Raw genomic sequence first — 18,695 nt, forward strand, 5'->3', positions numbered from 1 at the left:
ATTCTTAATCTCTCTCTCTCTTAAATTCCTTGCCTTGATTTGACTTTAAAATAATCAAGAAACACTTCTCCACTCTTACAGACATCTTCCCAACTATGAACACCTGAACTTTATTGCTATTTTTCTCCATTTGCAACAATAGTTTGTACTCCATCTGAGCATGTGAGGAAATTCCCTAAAAGTCTCCTTGGTTTGTTTGTTTCCATTTATTTTATTATGTCTTATATCTTGTACCTATAGTAATCATTAAGACATTGCTAAAATTTAAACAAAAAAATAAGAAGGCATTTTGGGGGGGACATTGGTAGAGATGAAGAGAAAGACTTCTGATAATCACCAACATGATTGCCCTTAGCTGCTGATTGTACAAGTGTTGGTTGGATAGTTTTGAGTTTGGTTGATATGATTGTTTTCTGTCATATTTCTACAATGTTTTGGGATAGATGCTGAGAATTGTATATTATAAAATCTCCAAATGATTCGATATTCTTTTTGAGCAAGGAAACTATATGTCCTCTCCACAAACAACAGAAATGTGTGTCCCAGCATTTCAATACACCACTTTAACCTATGAAACAGAAAAAAAAAATCCTGATGAGAATTATTTCCCACTCCAGAAACTGAAAATACATGTCCCAGTTGAAATTGTCTATACAATAAAAACTATACTTTCATTTTGAACTAATATGAGTACTCCCAATTCTCATCTGCTAATTCCAGAAATACACCAAATTCTACATATCCTTAAAGATTGTCAAATGTTGCTTTTAATAAATATTGAAAAGTCAGGTATGGTGGCACATACCTGTAATCCCAGCAACTTGAGAGGCTGAGGCAGGAGGATAGCAAGTTCAAGACAATATTCATCAGCTTAGCAAGGACTTAAGCAACTGGGAGACCCTACTTAATATAAGAAAGGTTGGGGATGAGGTTCAGTTGAAAAGCATCCCTGCATTCAATGTCTGGCACCCAAAATAAAATAAAATAAAAATTAAGAGTGGTAGAATATTTCCAGTATATCTCTAGCTTTAGTCTTATTTTTACCAGATAGAATCAACATTTCAGGATTCAGACTTTATTTTCATTATCAGATGTTATCTTCTGGGAGATCCAGGAAAATAAGAAAAAGCTAAAAATTCAGTCTTTGTAACTTGGCAAATCTTGCCACACTTTGGAGTTAAGAGACCGCATAAGAAAAAGTCAAGCATCGTCTTAAAGTCATGTCAAAAGTATACGTATTGATCTAATTTTATATAAGTTATAGAAACTTCTCTCCCAGTTGCAGTAGGAGCAGAATTCAGGATCCCTCTGCCCTTTTTATTGGCTTACATGCCTTATTTGCTAGAATCCAGGACATATTTTGAATATTTTAAATTTCTGTTTCCAAGCCTTGCCTCTCACTTCTGAAAATTCAACTTGTCTTCCTTATATGTACTAGTGGACTCTTGGTCCCTCAGAAATGTAAATGTAAATATAAATTCTTATACAGACAAATATGTGAGCATTTAAGATTTTCCAAAATAATGTCACTATCAAAAAGGAAATTAGGAAGAAAATAGTATTTCTTCATGTCTACACAATTTTCTCTATCCTGTTCAGGTATTAGAGAGCATTAACCTGGTATTAAAAAGCTAAAAATTACTTTAATATCTGACTAATGATATTTTAATAGATTTTCTACTTACTTTCCTCTAGCTATCCCTCATCTTCAAGACCCTTAAAATTGATTTATATCACATAAATGTCCTAATGTGCAATAGAGATGAGAACACTAGATAAAAACTTAAGATCAAATTTGGTAGAATATCTCCAGAAGATATCCCCTGATTGAAGGTTATTTGCTCACAAAAAGAAATTATGTTTTTAAAAGTTGGTTGAAGTACACTTTTTATTTTGAAATTTTCTTGATATAGAACTGCAACTATGGAATACAAAACTAAGGGGTTAGTCAGTATTAGATTTGGGCATATGAAAGGAATTATTATTATAAAAAATAAGTTATTTTTTTCTATCCTATCTTTGCAAAGCAGAGGTGATGTTTCACTGAAAAAGAAATAAAAGAAAAAAAAACACCAACAACAAGAGCTGTCAGCTTGTACAAATGTTCCTGAATTATATTATGGATACTTCATCATTCCAAGGGATTCATAAGCAACCGGAGGGGAAGAGATATGCTTGTCTTGAGACATTTCTGCCTCCCTCTCCTAGCCCCAAATGTTTAATAAAATAGACACAAGAAGACATGCTATTTTATTTGAAGTGAGAAAAAAAAGCACTGAATTTTTTTTTTAAATATAAAATCTCATTATGCCTGTTTGTTTGCTCTTTTCATAAGAGTCCAGCTTCCCAATTTTGCTATCTGAGAAATAGTGAAAATAGGTTACCCGGGATTTGATCCAATGGAATTTTACTGTTCAGCATTTCCTTCTTTACAGTACATTATAATGATAATTCTTGCTCTGAAGGGTCAGCATGTACCTTTACTAGATTCTGAATTATGTCCAGTACCAGCAAACAAATGTCAAATCTCTAGCTATGTTGGAGACATGCAGTAACTCGCATTAAAGAAACAATTAATGAATCAAAACCACAAATTTTCTGATTATTTTAAGAAATATGATGGCCATGTTCTTTATGTAATCAACCTTGTAGGCAATCTTGCAGGAGAAGGGAGTTCTAACTGGTCCTCTTCTCACCCATATTTATCATCTCTACCAATCCAGGCTTATATTGTACAACAGTGACCTCATTGTGCACTTGCCTACCTAGAAACCTTTTCCTAGCTCTTTAGACCTGCCAAAGTTTTTCAGTTTTATTAGGACCCCTAAGCAAAATAACAGTCTAATGCACTAAACTATGAACAATAACAATAAAAAATGCTCTCGAAGAATGAATTTTCCTGAAACTGTCACACAGGTTTTCACTTTCACAGATATTAAGCAGCCACAGTTTTTAGCTGATATATATAGAAAACCACTATTTACTCATTTGTGCTATTTTCTTTAAATGTTATGCTGCCTTTGGCATTGCCTTTCTTCATATATTAACTGCATTCAATTGCTTTATTCCATTTATTCCAGACATAGCTAGTGGGAGAGGGGAACAGGAAAAAGGATCTAGTAGTGATTATTTTTCAAGATGTTGGGAACATTCAGACTGATTCTTCTAAAAAAAGACAAGCACTCTTAGGTGTTACACATAACTCAATACAAAGATACAAAAAAAAAATCAAAGGCTTTTTAAAATAAGATCAAGAATTATGTGCCCAATAGAGGAAAAAGTAGGCCCAAATCTTCATCACATCAGATTAGGCCCCTAATTCCTTAATAAGACTCCTAAACCACAAGAAATAAAAATCAAGAATTAACACATGGAATAGACTCAAACCGAAGCAATCCATAAGATGAAGAGAGAGCCTACATTTTGGGAGCAAATATTTGCCACACACATGTCAGATAGAGCACTGATCTCCAGGATATATAAAGAACTCAAAAAAACTTAACACCATAAAAAATCAAACAACCCAATCAATAAATGGTCTAAGGAGCTGAACAGACACTTCTCAGCAGAAGATATACAATCAATTGACAAATATATGAAAAAATATTCAAATCACTAGTAATTAGAGAAATACAAATCAAATCTACTCTAAGATTTCATCTCGTGCCAGTTAGAGTGGCAGTTATCAAGAATACAACAATAAATGTTGGCAAGAATATGGGGGAAAGGCACACTTATACACTGCTAGTGGGACTGCAAATTGGTGCAACCAATCTGTAAAGTAGTATGGAGATTCCTTAGAAAACTTGGAATGGAACCACCATTTGACCCAGCTATCCCACTCCTCAGTCTATACCGAAATGACTTAAAATCAGCGTACTATACTAATGCAGCCACATCAATGTTTATAACAGCTCAATTTATAATAGCTAAACTGTGGAAGCAACCTAGATGCCCTTCAACTGATGAATGGATAAAGAAACTGTTGTATATATACATAATGGAATATTTTTTTAATTTGATTTTTTGTTTTTATTTATTTTTTGTTTGTTTTACTGGATAAGGGCCTCGTGAACAGCCCCTTTTATTTATTACTCATTTATTTATTTATTAAAAGAGAATAAAACTAATAATAAACTATTTATTTCTATTTTTTCAGGTACTGAGTATTGAGCAGCTTAAGGGCACTTTATTGACTAATTCTAATAAATCATAGTCTGATAGCTGCAGCCACCATACAAGAGGGTGATCCCACTCAGGGAATGAGTTTTGGCAAAATTTATGTTTTATTAATTGAGAATGGACAGGATAGGATAGGTATCATTACCATATATTGCTCTACTTTATGTTAAAATACAATTATTAAATAAAAGACCATGACTGAAATGAGGTTAGACAAAGGCATGATTCACAGAAGTTTGTAATGAAGTCAATGTGAAAATAATAAAAGAAAGATACATTTATGAATAACTTACATATTTTGGGCTTTGTTTCTGCAAACATGATGTAACATTCATTGAGATTAAAAAAATCTAGGAGTGAAAAACTTTTGGAGGTGAATAAGGGAATAACACTAAGTTCAAGTATGAGAATGTTGAATCTTTTAAATATAGGTGATAAAGCAGGAATGTTTAACTAGCAATTGCATATATTCATATAACATAACTGGATCTTTTTTTTTTGGTACCAGGAATTGAATTTGGGGGCACTTGACAACAGAGCCACATTCCCAACTCTATTTTTAATTTTATTTAGATATAGGGTCTCACTGAGTTGCTTAGTGCCTCAAAGTTTTGAGGCTGGATTACAGGTGTGCACCACTGCACCCAGCTCATATCTGAATCTTAAAAAGAAATCTAGAATAAAAACAACTTTGTGTATGAAAGTAAAATTAAAAACTGTATTAAAAATAGGTATAATTTGTACACTATATAGATTTAGCAGTGAGTGCAGAAGGCTAAGTGTTATTGAGACAATCAAATGTTATCACTAAAAAGTTTTTGTAAGGGAGGTCAGCAAAACAGATAGTGGAATATAGACACCCCGCACTCACATGTTCTCCAAAAGAATCAACTCAGCAGATGTATAACTTACATACTGAGGTGAGTGATACTGGAGAACACTGAAATTCAACAGTAGCAAAAATGGAAACATTATAAAGTTCAGCAATCTGGAATAGCAGCTTAAGGAGATAAACAAAACATCCCAGAATCTTGTTTGAGACTCCACTGACAGGGGATGGGTCATCTCCCCTCTTTAAACATAAAGGTGACAGAGTCACAGAAATAGACTATCAGTGCAGATAGCTATTGGAAAGCTTTTTGGCCTTTGCAGGCTTTCATACTAAGTAAATAAAGAGGGCTGAAATCTGCTGTTAGTCTGGCTTTGGAAAAATTCTTTACCTCATCTCAGTGTGAATCCCCAGGATGTTTTTTCCAGGAACCATCTGTAGCAGGGACCAATTGTTCAAATTTGGAATGTGCTGGAGATCAGAAACCCCTGAATATTCCTATCTCACACTATGGTGCATTGGATGCTATTCTCATTAATGAGGGGAATGGTGATCCTTTCCTCTGAAATTAGGGACTTGGCCACTCTCATGAACTGCAGGCCCCACCATCTCTCTTCCATTTTTTGCATGGGATTATCTTGCTAACAAGACAGAGCATGAACCACAAGGATCTACTGCTCCCCCATGCACACTGGCATGCTGGGGCCCTGTTTAGCAACAATGTGGATCTGGCTGTTAGTCTACCCCCAAAGGCACATGGCCCAAGATGTGCTAGATAGAAATTCTGTGCAGTGCGTGTTTGTTCTTGTTTGCACCTCAGCAGAGAGGAATTTTGCCTAGCTCCAGGTACAACCTACTCCTGATTAATTGATGTATGTACAACAACCCATGTCCCAACCCATGAAGAGCCAATGGGATTCTAATAACTTGCTCCTGGGCAGGCATGCTACAATGGAGGTAGAGTAGGATAACACAATATTTCCCACTTTCATATACAGTTCCCCTGCATGGTTGTCCCTGCACTTTTTCTGATCACATATTGCTGAGATGACTGGGTGGAATTGTCATGGGGGAGTTGCTGTGATTACTGCTCACTCAACTCCTCCTGAAACATCTAGACCTGTTGCAGTGCTATATCAGAGTAAAAGCACTTCAGTCTGCTCATCACAACTCAGTACCAAGTCCCATTCAAGTAACAGATCCAATATCAACAGTACATAAAGAAACACATGACCCAGTAAGGCCCATTCCCACCTATTGTAGGATTAGCCACAATATATTCCACACACTTTGGAATTGGATATATTCACACACTTTGCTAGCTACACGTGACTGCATGAATTGCTAGAGGGTCCCCACTCTTGCATGACCCCCAGAGAAAGTGGGTCTCTCCAACTCTGATGTGGTACATGCTGGCTGTAACTGCACTAATTAAAGCAAGAGAAACTAAGGGAAGATTATACTATACGATCAAACTAGAAACAAATTCCCATTACATAACAAACCAACATCCCAAGACATATCTTTAGGAGAATATGCCTTCTAAGCAGGTCATCCCATAAAAAAGAGTAGAGATATCCAATTCAACAGATGTGCCACTCTCAACATAGGAACAACAAAAAAATGTGAAGAAAAACAAGGTAATGTGAGATGCCCTAAAGTTCATAACTCTCTAGTAACAGATTCCAAAGAAATCAAGTGGGTGAAATGCATGCTAAAGAATTCAAAAGAATAATTCTTAACAAGTTCAATGAGATCCAAACACAGTGTTAAATTAAATTAGGAAAAGAATTCAGAATATGAATGGTAAATTAAAAAAAAAAAGATAGAGATTTTAAAAAATCAACCAGAAATCTTGAAGATGCATATTTCTATAATTTAGAATAGGAAAAAATAAGTTGCCTCAACCACAGACTAGTCAAGCAAGAGCAAGAGAAAGAGAAGGAGGAGAAGAGTAGTTTCAGAGCTTGATGATATATCTTTTGAAATAAAGGCAAAAAGAAAGAAAGGGAATGAGAAAAGGAAAGACAGTAGAATGAATTTGATATAACTTTCCTGTGTGCATATAAGAATATACCAGAGTGAATCTCACCATTGTGTGCATCCATAGGAAATTAATTTAAAAAAATAACTTCGGTAAATAGCATAAAGATCAATATAGGGAAGGGAATGGGGGTAAATAAGGGAAGGGAAAGAAGAAGTACTAGGGACTGAATTAAATCAAGATGATTTTGCAAAAATGAATTCTTTTTGCAAAATGAATTCTTCTATCATGTATAACTAAAAAGAACCAATATAAAATAAAAGAGGGAAAAAAAGGAGAACATACAAGATCTTTGGGACACTATTATAAGATCAAACATCCAGATCATCAGCATACCTGAAAGAGAAGAAATAAAGGTTAAAGACATAGAAAACTAACTCAGCTAAATAATAGGAGAAAGTATCTCTAAGCTTAGGAAAGAAATGGACCTCCAGACAGGATGCCTTTAGAATAGCAAGTAGATAGGTCCTGAAAAGATCCTCAGCATGACCTAATATAGTCAAACTTTCAAAAGTAGAGGGGAAAAAATAATTTAAAAATCTGCAGGATAAAGGTGCCAAATCATATTTAATGGCAATCCTATCAGATTAAACAGATTTCGCAGCAGAAACCCTACAGACTAGAAAGGCACAGAATGGTATATTTCCAGTAGCAAAAGAAAATAACTGCCAACCCCCCTCAAAAAAAAAATCAGTTGCCTCAACTATTCTTAAGTCCCTAGTGCTTCCAATTCCCTTCACTATTCTCCCCCCCTCGATTTTTCTCTACTCTACTAGTCTTCTGTGCTTTATAGATATCCATAAGGTGGAATTCATTGTAATATATTTGCGTGTGTACATAGTACAATTTGATCAATTTCATTCTGTACTTGTTCCTGTTCCCATAATCCTCCTCCTTCTCAATTCCCTTCTGTAGTCCACTGATCTCCCCCTCTATTTTCCTGGGATCTCCCCTACCCTATTTTTCCCTATACTTTGATCCACCTCCTGCATTTGAGAAAAAGTACTAAATCCTTGACTTTCTGAGTTTGACTTATTTTACTTAGCATATGATTCCCCAGTTCCATTCATTTACCAGAAAAATAGCATGATTTCTTTCATCTTTGTGACTGAGTAAAACTCCATCATGTGTATAAGCCACATTTTCTTTATCAGTTCATCTGTTGATGGGCACCTGGGCTGATTCTTTAACTTAGCTATTGTGAACTATGCTGCTATAAACACTTAACTTAGCTATTGTGAACTATGCTGCTATAAACTATGCTGTGCCTATGTTATTACAACTTGCTGATTTAATTCTTTTAGATAAGCTTCAAGATAAAATTCACTGTGGTGTATTTGTGTATGTTCATAAGATACATTGGTCAGTTTCATTCTGCCATTCTTTTTTTTTTCCTCACCCTTCAATCTTCTTCCTCTAGTCCACTGATCTCTCTTCTACTTTCTTGATATTTATTTATACCACCAACACACATTTTCCCCTTATTTGGTCAAGATTACATGTATGAGAGAAAATATTCCACATTTAATTTTGTGAGTCTAATTTATTTCTCACTTAGCATGATGTTTTCCAGTTTTATCCATTTACCAGATATGCCATAATTTTATTCTTCTTTATGACTGAGTAAAAGTTCACTGAGTATACCACATTTTATTGATTCACTCATCTTTTGACAGGCATCTGTGATGAATCCATAACTTGGCCAATGTAAATTTTGTTGCTATAAACTTGATATGTCTGTATCATTAAAGTAGGCTGATTTTAATTTTTTTGGATAAATATCAGAGGATGGGATAACTGATTCATATGGTGGTTTTATTCTTAGTCTTTTGAAAATTTTCTATACCACTTCCCAAAGTGGTTATACTAATTTGCTGTCCCATCAACAAGGAATGAGTGTACTTTTCTCCTCATATCCTTGCTAGTATTTATTATTTATTCTTAAGGATTGCCATTCTAACTGGAGTGAGATAAAATTTCGGTGTAGTGGACATTATTACCCTATATACATGTATGATTACGCTACTGGTGCGACTCTGCACCAGGTACTGCCAGAGGAATGAGAAGTTATGCTCCATTTGTGTACAATGTTGTTAAAATATGTCAAAATTCAGATATGACTAATTAAAACAAATAATAAATAAATATACAAGAAAAAATAAATAAATAAAAGCTGCATATGACAAACACAGAGTCAACATTATACTAAAATGGGACAATTCCAGAGAATTTCTGCTAAGATCAGAAGATAAGGATATTCACTCATAGCTCTTATTCAATGTAGCTCTAGAAATTTAAGCCATAACAATTAGACAAGAGAAAGAAATAAAAGACATGCAAATAGGAAAGAGAAAAGTCACATTATCTCTGTAGATTATATAGTTCTATACAGAGAAAAACCTAAAAACTCCACCACTAAAGTACTATTAGAATTGATAAACAAATTCATTAAAGTGAAAGGATACATGATCTGCACAGACTCTTCTCCAAAAATACCAATAGCCATTAGGTATACATTTTAAAAATGCTTAATATCATTATCCACCAGTGAGATGTAAGTCAAAAATCACAATAAATCACCAACCTACCCCCGTTATAATTCTACTGTCAAAAATTTCCAAACTAACAATGTTCATAAGGATGTGGAGAAAATCAAACTATATACAGTGTTGGTGGGAAAGTGAAGTCAGTATGGCATTTTCTAAGAAAAATAAAAATAGAGCTATCATATGATCCAGCTACCTACTCCAGTGTATAAATCCAAAGGAAATGAAGTCAGCATACAAAAGAGATACACAAATATCTATGTTTATAGCAGTGCTATTCAGGATAAGTAAGATGAGGAATCAACCTAGGTGCCCATGAGCAGATGAATGCATAAAGAAAATATGCAACATATACACACAATGAATTATCATCAGCCACAAAGATGAATTAAATCTGTCCTTTTCTATAAAATAGTTATAACTGGAGAACATAATATTTAAATACAACTTATTTCTGTGCCATGTCAGATATGAGTAGGAATTTGTTCTTTAGTGTGGGAGATCATCAGATAGAATTTAAGAGTGGGCAACTTGAAAGAGAGAAAATTAATTTTTAAATGAGGTAAATGTAAGTTGAAAATGGGCCAGATAGAAAATAGAATGTTGAAAGGAATAAAATGAGAGTAAAGTCAGATAACAACCACGTAAGAGGAGAGCTGTTTTCTGAGAAAGTGAGAAAGCCCCTGTGCTGATGGTATCAGGGCAAACAATTATAGGTTGGAAACCTTGCTTTCCAGCACAATGTTTTGAGAGATCTTTAATGGGTGGGATCTTCCACTTCAGGTAGGGGTATATTATGAAGATTTCCAAAGCACAGTACTTGGTAGAACAGAAAATACTGTTAGCCTGTGACTCATTTTCAAATGAAACTCAAGACTTAATCTGTAACATTTTACTGTAAATATTGCTTTATCTTGAGAGGATAAATGCATTCCTCTGTATCTGGAAAGGAGTCTTCTTCTCAATCATGAAGTGGCCATTCCTTACCCTTCTTGCAGCAGCTGAAATGTAATCTTTTTCTATGCAGTTTTTTCATTTTCTAAGCAATTGCTGTCTGTGAATGAGTCATCAGTTTGTGTGTCTCTTTTCTTCCTGGCGCTCCACAATCATTTTTTTTTTCTTTTAACTGGGGATTGAACCCAGGATTATTAACCACTGAGCCACATCCCTGATCCTTTTTATATTTTATTTTGAGAAAGGTCTCAATAAATTGCTGAGGCTTGTTTTGAACTTGTGATTCTCCTGCCTGCCTCTCAAGCTACTGGGATACAGTCTTGTGCTGCCGCGCCTGGCACTTGACAACCTTCTTATCTTCTCCTCTACATCACAGATTCCACAAGAGAGGAATCCAATCTCATTCATCATTTCCATCCTAAGTGATCACTAACAAATAATAATGTAGGGCAAAGGATTTGGGATTTGATTCTACATGGCTCACTAATAAAAACAAATTACTTCCTCCAGTCTTTCTCTCCCACTGGAAATTAGGAAATGACCAGTTGTACCTCTCTCTTGCGTATTTGACTCATTCTTTTGCTACAGGTCTGAGCATTTACCTAGTTAGGAATGTTGCAGTTATTCCTCATGGACTACAGACAGCATCATAAATGTGCTGATTAAAGGATGCCTGCTTAATGTCAACGTTAATCATTTAAGCGAAATGAACTAAATGCAGAAGCCTTAACTTTATTTGTAATTAAAAAGACTAGGAAGCTGTGAATATGGGTTCTACATATCTGCAATAAAACAGCTCTAGGCCTACAATTAAGTCATTTGGTTGTGCTTTATGGAAAGAAGCTGCATAAAGAATGAAAAGCAATTCTGGAAGCATTCAGGCCTTTCTAATAAACTGTAAACCACACTCTCACTGCAAAGACCTAAGTCACCACCCATGAACCAGCAATTCTCTCCACAGCATTCTTTCCAGATGTGTTTGAAATGGCAGCCTTGCCTCTTATATTAACCAGGAAAGCATAAAATTTCATGTCATCTTATCATGGCAGAGTGAAAAAAAACATCTTTAACTTCAAGATTTAAGAAATAAAAAAAGATTAATGTAGAAGGGAAATAAGAAGATTTAAATGAAATGTACACTATTTTGAAATGTGTCCTGTATTCAGCCAATTTATAGTTTAAACTATGCTTCTTTCCATGAGACAGAAATAGAAGCTTAAAACATATGAAGAAGGGAATAGTTATAGTCTGAAGAAATTCATGAACTAAGTAGAATAAGGTAGAGAAACAAAAGAAAAGAGATTGCCTGTTAAAACTAAAAGACGGATAGCTAACTCAATTTGGGGCAATCAGCAAAGATTTCCTAGAGGGATAGTATTGAGTAGAGAGAAGATGCATCACATAAGAGACTAAGAAATGTGAGACTATGCAAATTCACTAAAAAATAAGAAGTAACAGTATCCCGAGGTCTTATTATGTTCTTATCACTATTTGAATGCCTTAGCAGGAAATATCTAAATTAATTCCAGTAACAACATTTTGAGGTAGGCATTTTCACTATCTCTATAGTATAAAAAGGCAATTAGATATTGTATAATTTATCTGAGATCACCTATCTAAAACTCTATTATTTGAATCCATGCTATGTGTTGACAAACAGTCTAGTAGGAACTTTGCAGAAAACCCTTCTTTAATCTACTGGTAGTTAATTTGGGTGAATGTCCTTCTTCTCTTCTGTATCTGAAGACTCATGATCACCACTAGAAACGGGTGGAGCTAGGGTTGAGATTCATTTTTGTTCATATTTTCTACATTCTTCCATTTGACCTTTGGTCTTTCCAGAAGTGATTTACTCTATGTTTATTTCTTTAGTTGCTTAAGAAAAAATTTATAGTCAGGTATTTCTTCTGTTAGTATGTTTAAAATGTTTTAATGATATCTGTCCTCTCCACACATGTTGACTCTTCTCAGACTGTTTTATTATTTTTTTAATTGTTGTATTTCTTGCCCATTACCATCATCTGCCAAACTTCCTATTTTGGTGAAACCTCTAGAAATCTGTGACATCTGACTCAGGTGTTAGCTTATTCTCAATTTTAGAAGGATTCAAATTCTAAGTTATTTTTTAGAAAATATGTAGAACATCCATTAGTTTATTTATTTAGAACATAATAATGACAACTACCAAAATTATAATCACTTTTAACTTTTTATTTCATATTTTGGGGTAAATGTAGCATGTTTATTTAAAATAAATAAATCAATCCTTGCTCTGTAATATTTTTTCATCATGGGATTAGATGATTCATTTCAAGTCAGTAGTTACAATTTAATAAATGAACTGTTAAGTTTGACCTAAATTTTACATAATTCTACAAGTTGAGAATATATCAATTATTAGATATAAAAATTAGTTTAATTCTAAATGGAGAACTTATTGAGAATGAATTACTTATATTGAGCCATTGTTTTTTATGCATCTAAATATAACATAAAATACCTCCAGTTACATTAATTATCACTATGGCCAGAGAGATATACAATTTGGGTAAATATTTTGCCAAACTTAACTGTCTCAAATACAAAGTTTTCCCTTCACTTTAGGATTTACTAACTTACAAATCTTGTTTTTTCTTTCTTTCTTTCTTTCTTTCTTTCTTTCTTTCTTTCTTTCTTTCTTTCTTTCTTTCTTTCTTTCCTTCCTTCCTCCCTCCCTCCCTCCCTCCCTCCCTTCCTTCCTTCCTTCCTTCCTTCCTTCCTTCCTTCCTTCCTTCCTTTCTTTTTGGGGTATCTTGCAGGTTTTTAACTTAGATCATAGATGATTCTCTTAGTCCCACTCCAGAATTCTTATATATGAATGATTATATTATATATGAATATATATAATATAATATATAATGATTATATATGAATGATTCAGATCTTCACTTCCATGAAGTTAAGGCCACTTTCCATTTAAGCATAAGCATTTTTCTCCTATTTCCTCTATCCCTCTTGTAAATGCAGAGCAAAAACCACCATCCATTACTTATCCAACAGGGTCAGTGGAAGAAGGTCAGTGGAAGATCATGTACTCATGATCTAGTTAATAAAGTGTTATAATTGTTCTTCGGAACATATATTCCTTTTTATCAATTTGCATGACATTTCTATTTCTATTTCACCTGAATTGTATTCCTCAATTTCCCAACATTTCAAAGGCTATTCAATTCTAGAATGTTGATCACTTGATCTAGAATTAATTTTCTCCTTCTGTAAACCCAAATTTATTTTCTGGTAACTAAAAATTTCCCTTGACATACACATTATAAAGTACATAATTATGAAATAAAGGGTGCTGCCTACTCAAATGTACTCTGAACTCTTTAAGCAAAAGAACTGTATCTTTTATTTCTATCTAGTCTTCCAACACCAATTCATCATTGCCAGTTGCCACTCTGAATTATCTATATTCTGGAATCAACCATGTATATTTTGAAGGTTATTTGTTTACTACCATAAATATTGAAGAATGTACTAGCAAAAGTAGTTTGCAATACTCTCCACTCCATGTGCACTTCCAAGTATCTCAGACTTCCGGCTGTGAGTATAATACTTCTCAGCATGTCAAACTCTAATTTCATCTGAGACATATAACAAAAAGTTACCTTTAGTATGCTCAAACACAACTTTCAAAGCTAGACAAAAGTACATTTTCAGAGCACTATACTTGTGATATTAATTTTATGAATTTTTTTCTAAACTGGTTAAATATGTACAGGGACCAATTTATGCTCTTGAGAATCATTAATTATTTTTTTCTCACAACGACTTTATTTGCTTGATATGATAGTTATTCTTGGTTTAAGCCTGATTGGGATATTTACTCCAGAGGGAGTTAATGAATTATCCAAGAGAGTGCAATAAGTTAGAGTTGAATTATGAGTCTGAATTTGGAGTTTGTATTTCCACTACTCTTTTCTTGTAGCTTTTCTATATTAATATTGTATATTTATGAAGGTTTGATGTCACCATTGTGCTGCTGCAACTGAAATACCTGATAAGATATTACAATACAACTTAAAGAGTGAAAAATTTAGAGGTCAGTCCATCATGGGCTCAGTCCATTTCTCTGGGGAGCATATTGTTACATGAAATTCAGAAGCTTTTGGAGGACACCTTATATCCAAAGTATAACAATTAGTTAATACTTTCAAGCAAACTCTTATATTATGATTGAATCATTTTACTACTCTTTTGAATGCTAGAAAATCTATGCTTGACTTTTCCTGAGAATAATAACATACAGGAATAAAAACTTTGAACCAATTGATGTTATTTCATCCAAAACAATTTAATCTTATAGATAATAAGTTTTATTCTGGCTGCCTGCACCATTCAAATGAGAGTCAAGCCTAAATGTGTGCATTTCTCAGCACATATTTTTCACATATTTCTTTTATGGAACAGAAAGCCTCATAACTATGGAAGTATTGTCCCCCAAAACACTCTCTTTGGACAAAATATGCTAAGCAGGGAATCAAATAAAATGAAAAATTTTGAACTATAGAGGGTGGGGAATAAAAGTAATCCCCAAAATAAAAAAAAAAGTTTCAAAATTTTTTCAAAAATTTAAAGAATCTGTGAATTTGTAATTCTAATTAGTTCAGAGATTTACTATCCATTCATTTTCCCCCAGCTGTTAATACTTCTTCCCTTACTTATTTTGGGAGAAAAATTTGACAGAAATAATGTGATTAAATATAGTGGGAAAGACATTTAAAACTATATGAATGAGTTGATTGTATAATTTTATAGTTAAAAACATTAATCAAAAAATTACCTAAAATCTCTGAGAAATAAGATTTAGAAATTTGGGTAACTGAATTCAATGACATAAATGGTTCATTGTATCACCTATATTCAAATACTATATGAATGTGCAAATATCTATAACAAAATATTCACCCTATGACAGCATAATAAGTTATTATAAATTCGTGCTTATATCAATTATTATATATTGAAAATAATAGAAATAGAAGGGGACTTCAATACAAAGGAAAATATAGCATATATCTGAATAAGAAGTTAATATTTACTTTTGATATTTGAGTAAAAAAATCTACCAATATCTTTATTAATAGAGTCATAATAATTTGTATCCACTATTATATGAATTTCTGAAAAACAACAGTATAATAGATCTAATTTTAGAAGTTAATTATTTTTAACCCTCCTGAACCACAGAGGTTTCAGTAAATTTGTTTTGGTAATAAGTATGTAGTAAATAATTTAATTTAGTAAAATAAATCATATATACATGACCAACCTATTAGAACACTTGAAAAAAAAATCTAAGTAGACAATTTTTTAAAAAAACATGGAAATTAAAGCTTTATCTTTACTTTTTTTTAAAATTTAGCTGTATCTTGTATGTAAAGAACACTGTGGAACTCATCAGTAAAAATTAGTATGCAATGGAATATGTATTCACATATACCAATCTAGAGACCAAACTGGCATGAGACTTCAGGAAAGTGAGTTAGCAAGATAAATTAAGCTTAAGTATATTTTGAGCTATGAAAAAGGGGGCTAATCTAAGGAATAGTATTAACCAGAGAGGTCCACAAGTGAATGGCTGTCTTTTCCTTTACATTAGAATTTAGAATTAATTCCAAAAGTATGTGTACTTCAGGTATCACAAGAAGTGGATTTTTAAAATTTGACCACAGTCTTATTTGTCTTTAATCAAACCTTCAATCTTTACATGAAATAAGGATTCACTGCCAGACAACATGAAAAAAGCAATCAGCAGGAATTCAAAGTTAAATTCACAAGCACCATATAAATTTAATTAAACCTTTAAATTATTACTTGAGGAGTGGATATTCTCTAGGCCCATTGATCTTGCCCAATAATTCAGAAAACTCATTGTATCTGTATGCTTACAATAGCTTCATTTTTTCAAATGTATTCAATTGGCAAATATATGAAAAGTAAATAAATAGAAATATCATTGTTCAATAACTTTCCATATTCAGTTCTTTTTCATTCTCTGTATAACCTGTGAAGATATGTCATGGGGGGACACATGCATGTGGGCACATGTGTGAATTTTGTAATCGTGGGTGATAAAATATAAATCAGTAAGGAAGAGTTTATGGATTGCTTTCAGTGTCAACCAAAAGCTTGTGATTTCTTATCTATAAATGACAGAGGTTCAAAGATGTTTGAAAAGCAAATACATGAAGATAAGTCTTAAAAAAGAAAGTTATTCTGGCAGTCAAATATAAACTTCAAAGCAGAAAATTTTCTCACTCATTTATTGAAAAACTACATTTTAAAAACTTAGTAAATGCAGAGAGTTTTCTAAAATCTAGTAAAATATGAGAAGGAAATAAAGTTGTTGATCTATTTATTTTAATACAAAGAGAATTATAGTCATTTGTGTAATGATCCCAGCTGCCTGGAAGATTGAAGCAGCAAGATTCCAAATTCAAGGCCAGAAATTTGAGGTCAGCCTGTGCACTATAGTGAGACCCTATCTCAAAAAATAATAAATAAATAAATAAGTAACGGAATTATACTTAATAAACATAAAAATGAGCATATGTTATACTAGGTAGTGATGTATAACAGAAAACCAAATAGGATTAAGGCACAGACAGTAAGAGGGTGCTATTTTCTTTAATGGAAGATTCCCTTTAACTAGGTTCCTTTGAAACAAAGAAACTTTAGTTCAAAATTATAGAGTAATCACATGGATATCTTTGTGAAAGAACAAGCAAACGTGTTACCATTGGGGTGTCCCTTGGGTTCTAGGGCCTTGGTGTCTCACACAAAGAACTGAACAAGACATGTAGAAGTAACAGGCAAAGTGAACATTCATTGAAGGTGAAGGTGAAAGTAGCACTTGGTAAGGTAGAGCAGAGTGCACCAGCAAGAGAAAGAGGCTCAAGGCCTGGATGTCTTCTTGTCTTATATGCTAGGCTTTGAGGAGTTCTCTTCCCCATGTGGACTTAATTAAAAACCATACCCCATTTTTTTTCCCATTGGTCACCTTAAGTTACCAGATTAGAATACTGTCCACTTTACTCCCATTGGTTATTTAGAATATCAAACCTGTGATGGGAATCATCATGCTGATGGGACTTGATGACTCATCTTCCTGTCTTGTTCTATAGCTGCATTTCTCTTGTACCTTCCCTATGATACCATGACATCCCTAATAAAAGAAACTTAGGCTTGGAACAAGAGTGGGAATTTTAAGAAAAAGCATGAGTAAAGTGGATGGTGAGTGGTTGAGAGGGTATTTCTGGAAGAGAAGGGCATTTGAATCAATGTACTAATTAAGGAGATCTGCCCACCCCCAATGTGGGCAGCTCTATCCAATTTGCTAAGGTCTTAGAACACAAAAGCAGAAAAAAAAGGAAACTTTCTCTCTGTATCTTCTGAAGAGGGGCACCTATCTTCTCTCATCATTGGCCTGCAGAGTCCAGGAATTTTAGTGCCTCCCCCAACCCCCCATTCACAGGTCTTTGTATTGAGCCACTCTATTGGCATCTCTGAACTTTCATCTTTCAGATAAAACAATGTGGGAAAACTCAGCCTCAATAATCATATAAGCCAGTTCCTCTAGATAAACCCTAGTCATCTATCTGCCCACCTGAGATAGAAATTTAGGATAAAGAAAGATAATGAGTCTCAAAGGAAATATCCACTAGCCCCTGAGAGGCAGAAAATGCAGTTGTAAATCTCAGTCATATGTCCTTAACCTGAACCCTTGAGAAATGAGGGAAATACTCAAGCACAGGGGAAAAAAAAAAAACACATGTGAAATTGTAACACTCCACCCTGGCTTTACCTCCAGTTCCAGTTCTAATTCGTCATTTAACTATAGCTCCTCTATGTAATTTGGACCCCAGACTCAAGGAGGGGCTTCTCACTCTCAAGTTAGCCAGAATACTATCTTGAATATGGGTCCTAAATAAACCCTTGTCTATAAATTTATCTGGTGTGTGTTGGAATTCTATTTATTTATTTATTTGTTTGTTTGTTTATTTATTTATTTATACATACCAAGAATTCCACTGGTCTCTAGTTGAGTTTTCCTTCCTCTCTAGGAACTCCTCAGACTCTTCCCCAGAGACAACTCTTC

General features: G+C 33.7%; 1 protein-coding gene across 1 annotated transcript in view; it reads right to left on the reverse strand.

Annotated features, from left to right (window-relative positions):
- Positions 1-7,366: 7,366 nt before the first annotated feature.
- Positions 7,367-18,695, reverse strand: part of LOC144249635 (tripartite motif-containing protein 60-like) — a 119,831-nt gene continuing 108,502 nt past the window's right edge. Inside the window, exon 4 of the mRNA XM_077791744.1 lies at positions 7,367-7,391. Within this exon, the coding sequence (XP_077647870.1) occupies positions 7,367-7,391 (25 nt within the window). The remainder of the gene's footprint in view (positions 7,392-18,695) is intronic.

Source organism: Urocitellus parryii, chromosome 12, assembly GCF_045843805.1.
Source record: "Urocitellus parryii isolate mUroPar1 chromosome 12, mUroPar1.hap1, whole genome shotgun sequence".
Classification (NCBI taxonomy): domain Eukaryota; kingdom Metazoa; phylum Chordata; class Mammalia; order Rodentia; family Sciuridae; genus Urocitellus; species Urocitellus parryii.